The 16,722-nt window shown below is 60.4% G+C and overlaps 1 protein-coding gene across 1 annotated transcript; it reads left to right on the top strand.

Moving 5' to 3' along the window:
* Window positions 1-10: 10 nt before the first annotated feature.
* XAB2 (XPA binding protein 2) lies at window positions 11-15,804 on the top strand. The gene is made up of 19 exons (XM_065419432.1): window positions 11-75; window positions 970-1,118; window positions 1,588-1,711; window positions 2,456-2,653; window positions 3,660-3,794; window positions 4,249-4,413; window positions 6,476-6,620; window positions 7,468-7,619; window positions 9,737-9,856; window positions 10,294-10,425; window positions 10,964-11,095; window positions 11,332-11,445; window positions 11,775-11,937; window positions 12,357-12,547; window positions 13,108-13,230; window positions 14,033-14,204; window positions 14,296-14,422; window positions 14,865-14,977; window positions 15,157-15,804. The coding sequence occupies exons 1-19, from the start codon at window positions 16-18 to the stop codon at window positions 15,216-15,218; spliced, it is 2,577 nt and encodes an 858-aa protein (XP_065275504.1). The 5' UTR covers window positions 11-15; the 3' UTR covers window positions 15,219-15,804.
* The last annotated feature ends 918 nt before the right edge of the window (window positions 15,805-16,722 follow it).

Here is a 16,722-nt window from a genome sequence, read left to right as displayed (position 1 = left end):
TCTGGTGTAGCCGCGATGCCGGAGCTGGAGGAGACGCCGGTGGCCGCCGGCGAGGGGAAGCCGGACCTCTTCTTCGTGAGTGCCCGGCCGTGTCATGTCCTCTCAGGCCACCGTAGCCTAGAGCGCCCCCCTTCCCCTCGGCCTGGGCTCGCCCCGCCCTTGGGTTCCCTCTAACTCACCCCCTCGCTGCCCCCAGGCCCCCGTGGCCAGGGAGCCCCGCCTCTTAGACCCAGCCCCGCCCCCTTCCTCCCCATGGACCCAGAGCGCCCCCGCCCCCACGTGCTGCCTCCCATAGACTCAGACCTGCCCCCTACCAGCCTGGGGCCCGTTGTCCGCCTCCCCACTGTGCGAGGAAGGTTTCGATCGGGCACACCCGGGCTGAGCTCTGGGTTTGCAAAGTTCGACCCTAGAAAACTCAGGGACCCTCAAGTGTACATGCCTGTCATTGCCAGGTGCTGGAGCAACTCTTGTGCCATGATTCCTCGCCCAGGCCTCAGCCCTGGAGCTGTGGTGCAAGGGTCGGCCTTCGACATCTCAGCTTGGCTCTCTGTCTGGTTTTAATTGTACCCTCCAATACCAAGCTAGTGTGTGTGCAGTTCTGAGCAACTCTGCAATAACAACCAGTGTACAGGTACAGCCCTAGTTTTCCTGAGCAACCCTGTAGTGACAAGACAACATTTGCAAAGCCCTGGCCCTTCTAGGCAACCCTACAATAATAAACCAGTACGTTTACATCCCCAGCCCCATGTTAACAAAACAGGCTGCCAGCCTGGAGGAAGCAAACACTGAATGAGGAAACAGGTTGTAATAAACAGAGGAAAATGAGTTTTAAAAGTTTGGATTCCCTTGGTGGTTTCCCTACTAAACAGACTCTGAGTTTCAGAAGCGGTGCTGCTAGTGCCCGGAGGTTCCTGGGTATAAAGGAGGGGCCTGGGCTCTGCCTCTAACCCCTTCCCCTCCCACATGCAGGAGGAGGAGGATCTGCAGTACGAGGAAGAAATCCTGCGCAACCCCTTTTCTGTCAAGTGCTGGATCCGCTACATTGAGTTCAAGCAGAACGCCCCCCGGCATGTGCTGAACCTGATCTACGAGAGAGCCCTCAAGGAGCTGCCAGGCAGGTATGTGGCTGGGAGCGAAGACATGGAGAACTCTTTGGGCATGTCTATGTTGCAGTAAGAGGTGTGACAGCAGCATGTGTTGACACGCCGGAGCTAGCGAGCTTGATAACAATGGCAATGAAGCTAGTCACTCAAGTACGTACCCGGGCTTGTGGGCTCACTTGTACAACCCGTGCTGCTGTGTCTGTGCTGCTGTTAAGCTAGTCAAGCTCACTAGATCGAAGGTAGCTTCCCTGTTGACGCATTCTGCAGTCACCCCTTTGATCGCAGTTGTAGACATACCCTTTAGGAGCTCACAACTACTGTGATCTCATGTGGGAAGCACTACAGAGAAGTGCAGGTGCACTGGATATGGGCAGCTCCCGGCTACCACATGCCTAGCCTCTCCCAGCAGGAGGCTCTGTGAGGGCCAGGACAGGAGCGCAGGCTACAGAAACCTCTGGTAGTGACAACTCCATGGTGTTTGCAGTTACAAGCTGTGGTACAACTACCTTAAGCAGCGCCGGAAGCAGGTGAAGAACAGGTGTGTGACTGACCCCGGCTATGAGGAGGTGAACAATTGCCATGAACGTGCCCTCGTCTTCATGCACAAGGTACGGGGAGGCCCAGGACAGATGAGCGGCAAAGCCGCTGGGCTTGATGGTGGTAGATGAAGGCTCCCTGGTGAGGGCAGGGTTGTTGGAGGCTTTCTGCATGGCCCTGTCCCCCACCATGGACAGACCCTGCCCCAGGCTCTGGCCGCCCTTGTAGATCACCCAACCATGGACCCCTTGTGTCCTGGACCTCATCACAACCATGAACTCCTCCCACACCTTAGACCCCTGCCTGCCTGCTCTGAGTCCCATGTGTCTCCAGAATGGGCATAGCCTGGGCTCCCGCAGGGCCAGCTCCCCCATGCCATCACTAGCCAGCTTGCATCGGCACTGACCAGGTCTCATTGTGCTCAGCTTGCTAATGGGCTGGGGGCCAGCAGGAAGCTGCCTTGGACCTAGCAAGCTCATTTTATGTAACCCCACTGGTGGCTGTCAGTCACTTCTGGCCTTGGGCTGGGTTGGAACCAGCAATTTCAAGGCACAAGGCTCTGTAGGGTTCTCTTGAGGATTCACCCCCAGGCCTTGTCTGCTCATTGCTCTGGCTAGAATGAAACAAACAGGAGGGGAAATCCAAATACCAGGTGAGGTACCCACGTTGTCGGGGACAGGGCTTCCCTCCTTAGGGAGAAGGGGGTTTTGTCTTTAGGGACAGCTATGCCATAGCATGGCAGTATAACTATGATGGGAGGAGTCGGGCCCTGCCTGTGGTCCTCTAGTAAGTAATCCTACCTCTTGAACTGGCAGATGCCTCGGATCTGGCTAGATTACTGCCAGTTCCTCATGGACCAGTGCCGGATCACCCGCACGCGCAGGACCTTTGACCGGGCGCTCCGGGCGCTGCCCATCACACAGCACCATCGCATCTGGCCCCTCTACCTGAAGTTTGTGCGCTTGTACCCCCTGCCCGAGACGGCTGTGCGAGTCTACCGCAGATACCTGAAGGTAAGGGCGCCAGCCTCCCTGATCTTTGCTCTTTGCTGAGCTGCCCCTCTTTGAACAGTCTCCTCTGGGTTTGCCTGTCTCTGCACAGTGGATCCACAACATTGGAACAAAGGCCTTGGAGCTTCTGCTCCTCATAGGGTCAAAATCCAGCCCTAACCCCGCCCACAGCTGCAGGGTGCATTGCAATGGAGGCAAACGGATTGGAGGGGATGGCTGAGTGACCTGCCTAGGGTTATGCAGGGAGGCTGAGCCAGAGCAAGGAATTGAACCTGTGTCTCCCGATCCCAGGTTAGCACCCAAACTTCTGCACTGTCCTTCCACTTGTCCCTGCCCCAGCTAGCTGTGGTACCTCAGGCAAATCACTTCCCCTCTCTGTGCCTCAGTTTCCCTTCACAGAGGGGGCCTAGTGAACTGTAAAGTGCTTCGAGATGGGGGGGAGCAGAGGGGGGCAGTGTTAACCTGCAAAAGCATGGGGGGGAGGATTACCCGTTTAGCTGCCACGTGGACATCACTGGAAATGCTGTACTTATATCTGTGTAATGGTGATAGTGTCTGTGCCAGAATCTCCCTGCTCTAGGGCTAGGGCCTTGTGAGGGGCAGGGGGTGCTGGGTTGCCTTTAGTCATAAGGCTGCCAGACTGGGTCAGGCCTAGCTACAACTAACCTAGTATCCCATCTCCGACAGTGGCCTGAGCTAGCGCTCTGGGGGAGTGTACAGAACAGGGCAATTATGGAGTGATCCACCGCGGTCTACCACTCCCAGCTCCTGGTAGTCCATGGTTTAGGGTCACCACGAGCGTGGGGTTGCGTCCCGGACCATCTTGGCTAATAGCCACCAATGAACCTATCCTCCGTGAACTTTTTGGGAGCCCAGTTCCCTGGCTGGGATGATTTAGTTGTGGATTGGTCCTGCTTTGAGCAGGGGGTTGGACTAGATGACCTCCTGAGGTCCCTTCCAACCCTGATATTCTATGATTCTATGTTCATCCCCGTGGTGTGTGCTGCAGCTGAGCCCCGAGAACGCCGAGGAGTACATTGAATACCTGCGCTCCATTGACCGGCTGGACGAGGCTGCCCTCCGCCTTGCCACCGTGGTCAATGACGAGAGGTTCATCTCAAAGGAGGGGAAATCCAACTACCAGGTGAGGTGCCCATGCTGCCAGGACGAGGCTTCCTTCCTGAGGGGGCAGCTGTGCCAGTCATCCACCCCATTGCTCATAGCTCCTCTTGCCCCCTCCCTTTAAGGATGGCTTGTGCCCCAGCCTCTTTGCTAGTCCCCCAGAGCACTGTCCCCACGCAGGGTCTCTCACATCCTGGAATGTGCCAGTTGGGGCAGCAGGAGTGAATAGTGGGGCTGGGCACCAGACCTCAGCCTGGAGCCTGGGCCCACAGTGTTAGGAAGTGGAGGGGATGGGCTAATTTGTGCAAACCAAGCCCAGGGCAGGAACTGGAGTAGCCATCATGGTGTGTGCTCCCACATGGGCACAGTAGTCGTGGGGGATGGGCTAGATAGGCCTCAGGGCCTGGGAGCACCTGGTGGTTGCTGAGTGGCCTTGTAGCCTTGCCCTGCTGCCTGATGTCTTATCTCCCCTCCAGCTGTGGCACGAGCTGTGTGACCTCATCTCCCAGAACCCTGACAAGGTGAAGTCCCTCAATGTTGGGGCCATCATTCGCGGAGGCCTGACCCGCTTCACCGATCAGCTGGGCAAGCTCTGGTGCTCCCTGGCCGACTACTACATCCGCAGCGGGCACTTTGAGAAGGTACCTTGGGGGGTGGGCGAGGCCAGCACTGGGAGCTTGTAGGGATGGGCACTGTTCCATGCAGACTGCTCTGTGAGTGGCACTAGCTGCTGACAAAGGCTTTCCCATTGCGAGGGGCAGCTGGTGTTTAATCTGGTGGGCGCAGGGGTTAAAAATCCTGGGGAAGCAACAACCCAGGAGGTTGCATGGCTGGGTGCAGCGTGGGCCCCCAAAGGGTTAGTGAATCATGCGATGAGAGGACAGAAACCAGCTGTGGTGGAGTGGGAGAGAGAAGAAGGAAGTCTCCACCTGAGGTTTGGATCCAGGAGCTGCATGGGAGAAGGCGCTCTCTCCAGCAGCAGCCATAAGGGCCACACCGAAGCTGGTGCTGGGTGATTCATGGAGGGGAAGTTACAGGAACCAGGGACGGTTGAGCTGAATCTAAGAGGGTTTTTGAAACAAGATGGGTGACGTTTGAACTGGATCCTGAAATGGGGGGAGGGGGCATGGGGAACTGGGAGGGAGGTGCTGTGGGAGGGTACTGCAAAGACCAGAGCAGTCTGGTGGGGGAGGAGGGAAAGGGAAGCAGGCTGGGGGAACTCCTCACAGCCCCCCTCCCCTGCCCCCCACGGAGCTTCCCTGGCTGCAGAGGGATGGTGGGGGGCAGGGGAGGGGGGGCTGTGTGGAGTTCCAGCCCAGCAGGGATGCAGGGTATCTGAGTTCACCACCCCAATATGGAAAGCAGCTGGGCTTCCCTGCTCACTCAGGCACTGGGGTAGCTCCTGTTTGTCTAGCCAGTCTCATCTGGCAGGAGCCCAAAGCACATCTTTGGAGGGATCACTGCCCTGGTTCTGGAGTGTGCCTGCCTCTGGGGTGGAATATGACAGGGGTTAAAGAGCGCACAGAACACTACGTGGTCACTGAGCCCATGATATGTTTCTCAGCTTTGAGGATATTAACCCCAGTGTCCAGGCCCAATCCAGCATGCTCCAGCTGACTCTCTGCATTCCCCCGAAGTTAGTTAGTGTCTCCTCTAACCAGGCAGTATTTCTAAGGCTCCTAGCGCCATAGCGTTGAATCCTCTCCCTTTGTGTGGTGTTGCCATGTGACTATTAAACCGTGTAGAAGAGGGGAATGTTGCTGCCAAGCTGTTACTGTTGCTCAGTGCTTTTGTTGGAGCTCCAGTGTTATCCGCACTAGCAGGCAGTGCAGCCTGCTGATTCAAAGGCACTTGGGCAGGTTTATTGCCCTTCAGGCACAGTCCTAGCATCCCATAGGAGCTACAGGTACACTAACCTGTGAGTGTCCGGGGGAAGGAGCGGCACAGCCCTAGCATCCCATAGGAGCTACAGGTATACTAACCTGTGAGTGTCCGGGGGAAGGAGCGGCACAGTCCTAGCATCCCCTAGGAGCTACAGGTACACTAACCTGTGAGTGCCCGGGGGAAGGAGCGGCACAGTCCTAGCATCCCATAGGAGCTACAGGTACACTAATCTGTGAGTGCCCGGGGGAAGGAGCGGCCCAGTCAGCAGCGGGAATTTCAGCTGTCTATTGGCCACACAAAGGGTTTAGGCAAGGTCCCCCGACATTTTTGTGTATTTGTACTAGCCTTCTAAAATATATTTATGTAAATATCTAGGGCCTCCACTAGCAACGGCTTTGACAGGTTCATATACTGAACAGTCACCTTGTAAGCATTTACTTTAATACATGGCCTGACTTTGGTTCACAGCCTCTGGTTCAGGCCTTACATTTTTTTTGCTCCAGGCTCTTTCTCTACTACAAACAGTTGCTGCACCCCACCCCAGGAGCAGCCACATCTCAGTCCCGGGCAAGGGACCAAACAGCCCCCACATTTCACCCCCAGAGGTGGCTGCATCTCAGCGCCAGGCGGGGGATCCCTGTATAAACTGTCCCCCATACTCCACCCCATAGATAGCGCTGAGATGCAGCCGGGCAAGGGCCCTTTAAGGCTTATCAGGGTGGAGGGGCGATAGCTCCCATTTCTCTCCTGGGAGCTGGCTTGGGGGGCCCTTGTGGGGCAGGGAGTGTGTGGCCCTGCTCACGGTGGCGTGTGTCTCAGGCCCGGGACGTGTACGAGGAGGCCATCCAGACGGTGATGACGGTGCGAGATTTCACCCAGGTGTTTGACAGCTATGCCCAGTTCGAGGAGAGCATGATTGCAGCCAAGATGGAGACCACCTCTGAGCTGGGGCAGGAGGAGGAGGGTGAGTGGGGGGCTGGGCCCTGCCTGCGAGTAACATGCAGCGCTCCCCAGCAGGGATTGGCCGGCCCAGGGAGGCAGAGCCCCAAGTGGGGCCCTGGGGGATAAGGGGGTAATGCTGACTTCTGCAGTTACACCACTTACACCAGGGCTGCATTTGGCCTCCAGACTCTGGCAGCTGATTGCTCTTCATGGGAAGCACAAATGACCGCTCAGAAGGGGTGGAGGATAGTAAGACCCTGCTAGGCCCAGTGGGTAGAGCTGGGAATCAGGACTCCTGGGTTCGAGTCCCAGCTCTGGGAGGGGAGTGGGGAGCGTTAAACAGGGGGGGTGCTGGGGCTCAGGACTCCTGGGGTCACGTCTCTGTGTTTCTGTTTCCCTGTGTAAGACAGGGATAACTAGTCCTTCCCCTTGACGTTTCCTGGGGTCTGAGGCTGGAGGCGCATGCGCCTTGCTTCCTGCCTGTGCACGTTCTAATATGAGAGGGGGTAGAAATGGGAGCTATTAAACACCTTCCCCTCCCCTCCGCCGCCTGCTCCCCCACCCCTGGCTTGGAGGGCTGCAGTGTCCTTGCACTCCTGGTCCGATCCAGTGCTGGTGGCTCATGGCATGCTGGGTCTGAGGCAGGTCACAGACAGGGCAGGGTGCTGGGTGGTTGGTTCGTAGCCCACAGTGGGGTGGGAGGACCCTGCTGAGTTGTCCTAGGAGGCCGGGGGTTCTTGGTGAGGGGGAGAGCTGGGGTGTCTAGCATCTGGCAGTGTATCAGCTTGTCGCCCCCCTGCTGTGGGGGTCCAGGCCCGGCAGGGACACTGGGGCAGTGGCTAATCTGCCTGTGCCTCTCCCCACTACAGATGATGTGGACCTGGAACTGCGCCTGGCTCGCTTTGAGCAGCTGATCACACGGCGCCCCCTGCTGCTCAACAGCGTGCTGCTGCGCCAGAACCCCCACAACGTCCACGAGTGGCACAAGCGCGTGAAGCTCTACGAGGGCAAACCCCGAGAGGTAGGGCCAGCTCATCCCCCGGGGGAGCATGCAGGGGCCATCCCCCTGGGGCTCTGCCTTGTCATCCCAGTGACGACCCCCCCACCCCACGTGGCATCCTGGGGGAGTTGGGAGATGGGCAGAGGTGCAGCTGCCTCTGGGGCATGGGGAACGTGGGAGCTGTTTATACAGGGACTCCTCATCTGGTGCTGAGATGCAGCTGCCTCTGGGGTAATGGGAAGGGGCTGGCTTTACAGGGATCCTGTGCCTGGTGCTGAGATGCAGCCATCTCTGGGGTGGGACAAATCTCCCCTGCTAATCAGTGCTGCACGAGGCTGATGCACGCTGTAGTGTGATGGGCTTGGGGCGCAGGATTGTGCAGCATGGCTTGGTATGGGTTCATGGCTCAGGGAGTGGCTGAGACACCAGGTGTGTGGTCTGCGGAGCTCTGAAAAGCCCAGCCTGGCATGGCTGAGCCCTCTGGTGGGATTTGCTTGGGAAATAGCCCCAGGCAGAGGCTGGTAAGTGGTTTGGGTGAGTCAGGACACCTGAGTTCCCTGTACTGCCCCACACTCCCTGTTCTCTCTGGCAAGTGGCACCGTTGTTCTGTACCTTGGTTTCCCTGTCTCTAAGATGAGGGTGGTCACTGCGTCCTTGGGAAGCTGTGGGGGTGAGAGTTGCTGGCTAAGCAGTGTGCTGGGCTGCCCAAGAGGGCGCTGTAGTGGGGGGTGCAGGGCTGGTGTGCTACACAGAGGTAGGCTGTGCAGCTGGCACTGCCCTGGGCCCTCCTGCCCTGGGCCCTCCTGCCCCAGGCGGGGTCAGTGCATTTCCCAGCTGTGCACGTCTCCCTCACTGAGCCTGTTCACCCCGACCTGAGCCCAGTGGATTCACGGGATCAGCTTTGGAACAGTCCCTCGGAGGAGCCTTCCCTTGTGCCAGACCCCCTCAGGCTGTCATGCTTCCTCCAGGTTGAGCCCCATGGCTTCACCGCCTCCGGAGCCTGGGCCTTTGGGTTTCCACACCCCTGCGTCACCCCACGAGCTCCGTTCAGCGAGTCCCACGGGGACAGACCCCATGCAGGATTCGTGAGCTCACCCAGCATTGGCTGCGACGCTCACACAGCGTTGTCAGAACAGTCGGGGTTATCAGTCACCCTGAAGGCAGCATGGGGAGTCCGTAGTCAGCCCGGAGCACTGAGATTAAAGCACAGACCCTCCTGCTCAGCCCAGAGCCCAGCCAAGCTGGAGCGAGCCCCTTTGTTCAGGCTCTGTCTGACCCTCCATCAACCTTGCTCAACCCCAAGCGAGAGCCCCCGACTCCTTCCAGCAGCCAGCCCTGGTCCCCCACCTCAGACCTTGGCAGTCCTTTGATCTCCAGCTGGGGGGCTGCTGTTCAGCTTCCCTAAGGAGAGGTGGGGAAGTCCCTCCCTGGGTCCTTGGGTGCTAGGTGTCAACGACCTAGAATTTGGAGTTCCCATTGACTTCTCAGATGCTCCACTGCCATGGGGAATAAGGCCCCGGCAGCTAGGCAGCACCTCCAGCCGTCTCCTAGCCTGCCCCGAGAGCAACCAGGCTCTTTCCACTTGCTGGGAAACTGAGGCAGGAGCAGGACTCACAAACTATTTCCACTTCGTCCCATCTGGTAGTGGGTGTAAGTGGCTGCGCAAGGAGTGGGGCAGCAAGGACTTGTCTTGTCTTTGGGCATGTGTCCAGAGCATTAGAACAGCTGGGGCACAGGGAATGGCTACAGGCACCGGTTCTGATCTGGCTGGGGCAGGGGATGAGGGTGAGGGGCCGTGTCGCTGGTTCTGATCCAGGCTCGAGCCCAGGGCATGGGGCCCGGGTTCCAATCCAGGCTGGGAATGACTGAAAGCTGCTCCCATTGCATGACTGTGTGGTGTGGGTGGATTTCGGTCCATTTCCTCATCACTGGGTTTTGTGAGATCACCAGGGAGACTCACTTGCCCCAGTGAGGAGCCAAGGGAAAGAGAACTCCACCCTCACCCCTAGAGAGCGCCCCTCTGGGGCAGGGGGAGGGGCTGCGTGGGCCCTGCTGTAGCAGCTCTGTTGGCAAAGGCCTTCAGCAGAGCATTCCCTTCTCCCGCTGGGTCCACCACTGGTGCCCACCTGCCCCCACAGATCATCAACACCTACACGGAGGCCGTGCAGACCGTGGACCCCTTCAAGGCCACCGGCAAGACACACACACTCTGGGTCTCCTTCGCCAAGTTCTACGAGGACAATGGGCAGATTGAGGATGTGAGTGTTGCTGGGGGCGCGGAGTGAGAACGGCCAAGAGAAGCTACCCCTCTCCATGCCCTGGGCCAGGGGACTCATCGGGAGGTTGGGGTATGGGGTGGTAGGCCCCTCATCCTGAGGCATCACCCAAGAGGGCTCATGTTCCCAGCAGTGGCTGCTAGTGGGGGTTAAACTGGGCAGGAGCATCGGCCAAGCACCTGGAGAGAGAGTCTGCGCAGAGTCCCCATTAATGCCAACCCTGGGGGGCCAGGGCAGAGGGGTTTGTGAGGGAGGGATTCTGCCTGGCTGGGTGCCCTGTGTCTGGGCCCCTGCCGGAGCCTGGGGAAGGGAGTGGGCGGAGCTCCTGCCACAGCTCCGGGGAGCGGGCTGGCCTGGGGCTGGAGGGGGGGAGGGGCAGCTTGTGCTCCCTCTGATTCTGCCTCCCTCCCCTTCCCCAGGCCAGGACCATATTTGAGAAAGCCACCAAGGTGAACTTCAAGCAGGTGGACGACCTGGCCTGCGTGTGGTGCGAGTACGGGGAGATGGAGCTGCGCCATGAGAACTATGACCAGGCCCTGCGCATCCTCCGGGTGAGCCCAGCCCTGCTGGGCATGGGGGGGTGATGGGAGTGGCAATGTGGGGTACAAGGGCAAGTACGAGGGCAAGCACCAGGCAACCATCCCTCCGGCTGCTGGAGAGTCCTGGGTGGGTAGAGGAGAGAGGAACATCTTGAGGTTAAGGCCCAGGCTCCACGGTTCCACTCCCAGCTCTGAGAGGGGTGGGGATTGGGTGGGGGGGAGCAGGAACCAGGACTCCTGGGTTCTGCTCCCAGCTTTGGGAGGGGTGTGGGGGGTCTAATGGTTAGAATGGGGGTGGGGGGGGGGCAGGAACCAGGACTCCTGGGTTCCACTTCCAGCTGTGGAAGGGGCAGGCAGTCTAGTGGTTTGAGTGTGGGCCATGCTTTGCTGAGGACACAGTGAGTGATGGTGAGAAGCTGCCTGCGTGGCGCCTGCCAGGGGATGTCATGGGTCCCTGAATCGCCCTGCCCACTCTGTTTGCTGCTGGCAGTGAAATCCTGGGCACAGGGTTCGCTGCCCCCACTGAGCGCCCTCCTCTCTTGCCCCACAGAAAGCCACGGCCATCCCAGCCAAGAAAGCAGAGTACTTCGATGCCTCGGAGCCCGTCCAGAACCGTGTGTACAAGTCCCTCAAGGTCTGGTCCATGCTGGCCGACCTGGAAGAGAGTCTGGGCACCTTCAAGGTGAGGATACCCACCCTTGTCAGGGGCCAGGTCCCGAGGGGGGTCACGGAGCCGGGCCCTAGCTGCTATCCGGCAGAGGAACTGGGGGAGAGAGGGGGTGGACTCCACTGAGGATGGTGCCAGGCTCAGCCTGCACCTGCCCCTGCCCATCCTGCTGGGTCACCTGGATCCCTGCAGCATGCCAGCCCTTACTGTAATCCACCTAATACTGTTGCCGGCCTGGTCTTCTCTCCTAGTCCACCAAGGCGGTGTACGACCGCATCCTGGACCTGCGCATCGCCACGCCCCAGATCATCATCAACTATGCCCTCTTCCTGGAGGAGCACACCTACTTCGAGGAGAGCTTCAAGGTGCAGGGGAGCTCCGTTGTTAAGGGTGAGGGAGGGTGGGACTTAGCTGGGCTCCGAGAAGCAGAGTTGGGGTGGGGAGAAGTACTGGTGGGCAGGGTTTGCAGAGAGCCCCTGATTGGCAGGTGTTTGCCCAGTGAGGGAGGGGCTGCAGATCTGGCTGGGTCAAAAGGGCTCTGAGGTGGCGCCGTGGGAATTAAAGGGTTAATGTGCAGATCGGGGGGGGGGTGCGATTGCTCCCAGGGGGGTCATGGAAGTGCCCCCAGTTGCTGCCAGGCGTGAGGGCTCCAGGGGGGACCCAGGCAGCCATGCTCTCACTCCTCCCTCGGCAGGCCTACGAGAGGGGCATCTCCCTGTTCCGCTGGCCCAACGTGTACGACATTTGGAACACCTACCTGACCAAGTTCATCGACCGCTATGGCGGCAAGAAGCTGGAGCGTGCCCGCGACCTCTTCGAGCAGGCGCTGGACGGCTGCCCCCAGAAATATGCCAAGAGTATGTTGGGGGGGGGGGGCGGGGTTTCTGGCTCCCGGATATGAGGGCATCCTGGCATCAACTGCCATGTGGCGCTGTCTGGCCAGCATTCCACCCGCACTGGTGCCCAGTCCTGTCTCCAAGCCGAGGGGAACCCTGGCGGATGGGATACTGAAGTGGGGAGCCCAGCCCCACTGGGCCCTGTGGCTCCATGTGGACTCGGGCACAGACTGCTGTGTGGCAAAGGGCCTGAGACCCTGGGCAGTGGCAGGGCCAGCGCCCCCATATGCAGCCCCCCTGCCAGCCAGCTTTGCCTCTACCCCAGTGGTGCTGCGGGTTTCTGATTTGATTCCGAGTCACCCTGTGGCCTGGTGTCCCTGTACTAGGGCCCTCAGTCGTACCCTGTGCCAGCCGGCCCCTGACTCACCCTGTCCCCGCAGCCATCTACCTGTTGTATGCCAAGCTGGAGGAGGAGTTCGGGCTGGCGCGGCATGCCATGGCGGTGTATGAGCGGGCCACGCGGGCCGTGCAGCCCTCGGAGCAGTACGAGATGTACAACATCTACATCAAGCGGGCGGCCGAGATCTACGGGGTCACCCACACCCGCAGCATCTATGAGAAGGCCATTGAGGTGAGGTAGGGGGCAGGGCTGGTGGAGCTTTCCCTCTTCCCCCCTCACACATGGGCCTAGAGCCGTGCCCCCACACCAGTGTGCCAGTGCATTGGGCTGTCCTAGGCCCCTTCCTGCCATTCCCTTGGAGAAACCCCTCCCAGCCTCCTGCACCCACATCCCATGGGCCAGTGCTGAGGAGCCCTAGACCCATCCAGCAGGCAGTGAGAGGCATGGGCTGGCTGAGGTCCCAGCGCTGGAGGGTAGCACTGCCTTCTTGTAGCAGGGGCGCTCGGGCGGCAGAGATGGGCACAGACAGCACTGGGCCGAGCCCCAAACACCCCTGGCACTCTGCAGCCCAAGGCTGTGAAGCCACGAACCCGGGATCTTGGGGTGGGGGGGGGAGAGGCCTGTTCTGAGCCGCAGCCTGCAGGGAGCACACTGCATGGCATCCTGACTCCCCCACCCAGGGGTGGGGCCGGGGGCATGGCAGCGCATGCTGTGAGGTCTGTCTGTCCGTCCATCCCCCCCAGGGTGCGATGGGGGGTGGGGCTGGTGGGATTCAGGGCACTCTCTCCCAGGTGCTGTCAGACGAGCACGCCCGCGAGATGTGCCAGCGCTTTGCCGACATGGAATGCAAGCTGGGCGAGATCGACCGGGCCCGGGCCATCTACTCCTACTGCTCGCAGATCTGTGACCCCCGGGTAAGGGCCCCGGGCAAACGTGGGCTGGCAGAGCAAGCCAGGTCCTGGGGGTGGGATTGTCCCCTACAGTCTGGTCCCTGACACTACCGTCCTCAGGCTTGGTTTCCCTGCTACTCTGTCCAGCCAGGTGGGCTTTGGGCCCTGCTAGAGGGGTCAGTTGCCCTGGAGGAGGCTGGGAGATGGACCAGTGCCACCCTCACTCCTGGAGCTGGCAGTGGAGGGCTCGACCCTTGACCCCCCCCCACCAATTGGCACTACAGTGACCCGGGGTGCCCACCCTGCGCCCCCTCCCCCCTGGCTATGGTGGGGATGCAGCAGTGCTGGACATGGGCCTCCCGCCAGACCAGAACCAGGCTGGGTGGGGGTGTCTCGCTGTGACTGCTGGAACCTGTAGCCCTGGAGTGAGTGGGGAGGGTCTTGACTGTGATAGGGCCCCTATAAATGGGTGCAGGGCTCCCCCTCTGCCCTTTTCTGGGCATTACTGCCACATCCCCAGCCCCAGGACAGCCCTGGGCTAAGTCTGGCTCTTTAGGGGTGGGGCTCCCTGAGGCCCCACCCACACTGGGGGCGAGTCTTGCAGACCATGGAGCTAGAGGGGGGGGTGTTTAGGTGGTTTAGTGCCCCAGGAGTGGCCCAGCATCCTGCCCCCATCTCCAGTAACAGCCTGAGCCCTGGGGGGAGATGGCCTCTGAGCTGGGTGGGGGTGGTCTAGTAGCAGTTACTGGGGTGAGGGGACGGGTAGGGCAGGCCATGGGGGTGGGCACCGCAAGGCTCACTCCCATTGTCCACCCCCACCCCCCAGACCACAGGCTCCTTCTGGCAGACGTGGAAGGACTTTGAGATCCGGCACGGGAACGAAGACACGATCCGGGAGATGCTGCGCATCAAACGCAGCGTCCAGGCCACCTACAACACCCAGGTCAACTTCATGGCCTCGCAGATGCTCAAAGTCTCCAGCAACGCCACGGGCACCGGTAAGCAACCCCTGCATAGGGTGGGAGCCTTGGGGGCACCTGTATCCCACCCCGAGGGCTCCCTGGCATTCACCCTGCTGTCTGGTTCCAGTGTCAGACCTGGCGCCGGGGCAGAGTGGTATGGACGACATGAAGCTGCTAGAGCAGCGGGCAGAGCAGTTGGCGGCCGAGGCAGAGCGGGACAAACCCCGGGCCAAGGAGAAGATCCTCTTTGTCAGGTCTGTATGCATAGGGCAGCTTGTGGTGACTACACCTGCCATTATGCATCTGGGCAGCCAGCCCTACTGCATGCTGGGGCTCGGCTCGGCTCCCCTGCCTTATAGCCAGCAATGGCTCTGATGTGCCCCTTGCCCAGGGCCCAGTGTGCCAGTGCAGCCCGGGGCTGAAAGCCAGGCTGGCTTCTCACCAGCTGAGCCCGTAACCCCCAACCACCCTCCCTGCTTGGTGCTGCCCTCATCCCTTCCCTGCAGGCTGGGGCTGGCACCCACAGCATAGCCAGCCATAGCCCCCCGCACACTGGGGGGAGCCTGTCCTAGGCCTAAACTCATGTGGGGAGCTGTGGATGGATGGGGGTGGGCACTGTGGGGGCCCAAGACTGTTTCTGGAGTAGCTGGCGTAGGGAGGACTTGCTCACTCCCCTCCCCCCCGGTATGTTGGCAGGAGCGATGCATCACGCAGCGAGCTGGCCGCACTCTCCAGGCAAGCGAACCCTGACGAGATCGACATTGACGAGGAGGAGGAGGGGGGTGAGAGCGAGGAGAATGAGCCTGACGGTAAGGGGGGGGTGCGCAGTTGTGGCTGGGGGGCTGGCTGGGGGAGGGGCCTAGTGTAGCTGGATACGTCCTGCCCCTCAGGCTGAGGATGGGAGATGGGCAGGGTCTGTCTCCTGGCCGTAGGCGGGTGCCCCTGGGTGCTGGCTCACCACTGACTCACCCTCCCCTTCTCCCTGCAGAGGTGCAGCTGGAGCAGCAGAGCATCCCCTCGGCTGTGTTCGGGGGGCTGAAGACCGACTGAACTGGAACTGGGGGCAGCCAGTGGGCACCATGGATCCTGCTCCCCTCCTGGACTGCGGGCAGAGGGGTCTGGACTTTGAGATTCCTGGGCTGGTGCTGGCCTGTGGCTGATCCCCTAGAGCATGGGCTGAGTGTCCATGCCCCTGTGGCTGGCTGGGAACGCTGCTGCCCTAGTTCTCCTGGGCCTGTAGGCCAAGCAGGCTCCCTGAGTTCTGGGCTGTGGGGCCCTGGCTCCTAGCAGGGAGGGGGTGGGATGGGGTAGGGCTGTGCCACCCAGGCAGGGGAGGACCCTGCTCAGGGCCATTGGCAGGAGGGTGTGGAGCCAGCCTGCCCACCCCTCCCCCATGAAGCACTTTGGGAGCCAGGCTTGTTAAGTGGGGAGGGAGCCAGTCCTGGATCTGGGCTCAGGCCTGGGGCCCATCTGACTGGGGCTAATCTGCCCCTCCATCTGGTCTCCACCAGCTAGTGAGCAGGGTGAACCGTGTGCTTGGTGCTCTTCCCCCACTGCTGCCATTGCTGGGGCATGGGTGGCCACACCCCTGGCTCTGGTGCAGGGAGAGGGGGAGCGCCCCCCCTGAAGGGGCTGCTGTGTCTGAGGCAGGGTGTTTTACTATAAATGTTTCTTTTTCTAACCCCAACTGGGCTTTCATTGCTCAGGGAGGGGGGGCAGGGGCTTGGGAACAGCTCTAGGCAGGGTGCTGCCCCCCCCCCCCCCCGCACTCAGGCCTCTCTTCTCCACCCCCCCCTCCCCCCATGCTGGGCAGGGACAGGGTGAACTGTCACCCTGTCCCTGCCCAGTCAGGGCTCCAGCAGCTCAAGCTTGCAGGGCCAGAGCCTGGGCTTGCCTTGGAGGCCTACCCCCCCTTGCACAATGCTATTCTAGGGCAGGGCTGGGGAAAAGGGACCCTGTTCTGGCTGAGCCCTTGCTGCAGGAGGGATGATGTGAGGTGGGGGGTTGGAACTGAGCAGCAGCCCAGGCACCTTTGAGTGTTAGGGTTAAACATGCTGGTCAGGCACCAGTTCTGCCCCCTGGACCAGCTGATACAAGGTGAGGCTAGATCAGAGCAGTTCTTGCTGCTGTGTGTGTGTGTGTGGGGGGGGGGGGGGGTGTAGAGTCACAACAGCCCAGGAGCCACCCCCCCCCAAAAAAAAAAAAACATTTTCCACATGCAGCCCGTAGCCCCTGCTCTGAGTGCCAGCAAGGGCTTAGCCTGCACCATGTGGGAGGGGTGGGGAAGAAGTTTGTTTTTCCATCATAAAACCACAAGGAAAAATTTTCCATGTAGGATTCAACTGAAACCAGAGGCTGCACCTTGGAGTCCTGATCCCAGGACCCCTGCTCAGCCCTACTTGACTCACCCTTCCCCAAGCTGGGGCTAGCACCCAGGTTCCTTGACACCCAGCTCCCCTATGCACTGGGGCAGCAGGGGGAGGCTGCTGGCCTGGGCATCTGCTGCTCGAGGAACCAGGCAGAGACAGAAGCTCATTTAAATTACTTTATTAAG

Source organism: Emys orbicularis, chromosome 19 (genome assembly GCF_028017835.1).
Source record: "Emys orbicularis isolate rEmyOrb1 chromosome 19, rEmyOrb1.hap1, whole genome shotgun sequence".
Lineage (NCBI taxonomy): Eukaryota > Metazoa > Chordata > Testudines > Emydidae > Emys > Emys orbicularis.
The sequence above is the reverse complement of the archived record's forward strand: the minus strand, read 5'-3'. Positions and strand labels throughout refer to the sequence as shown.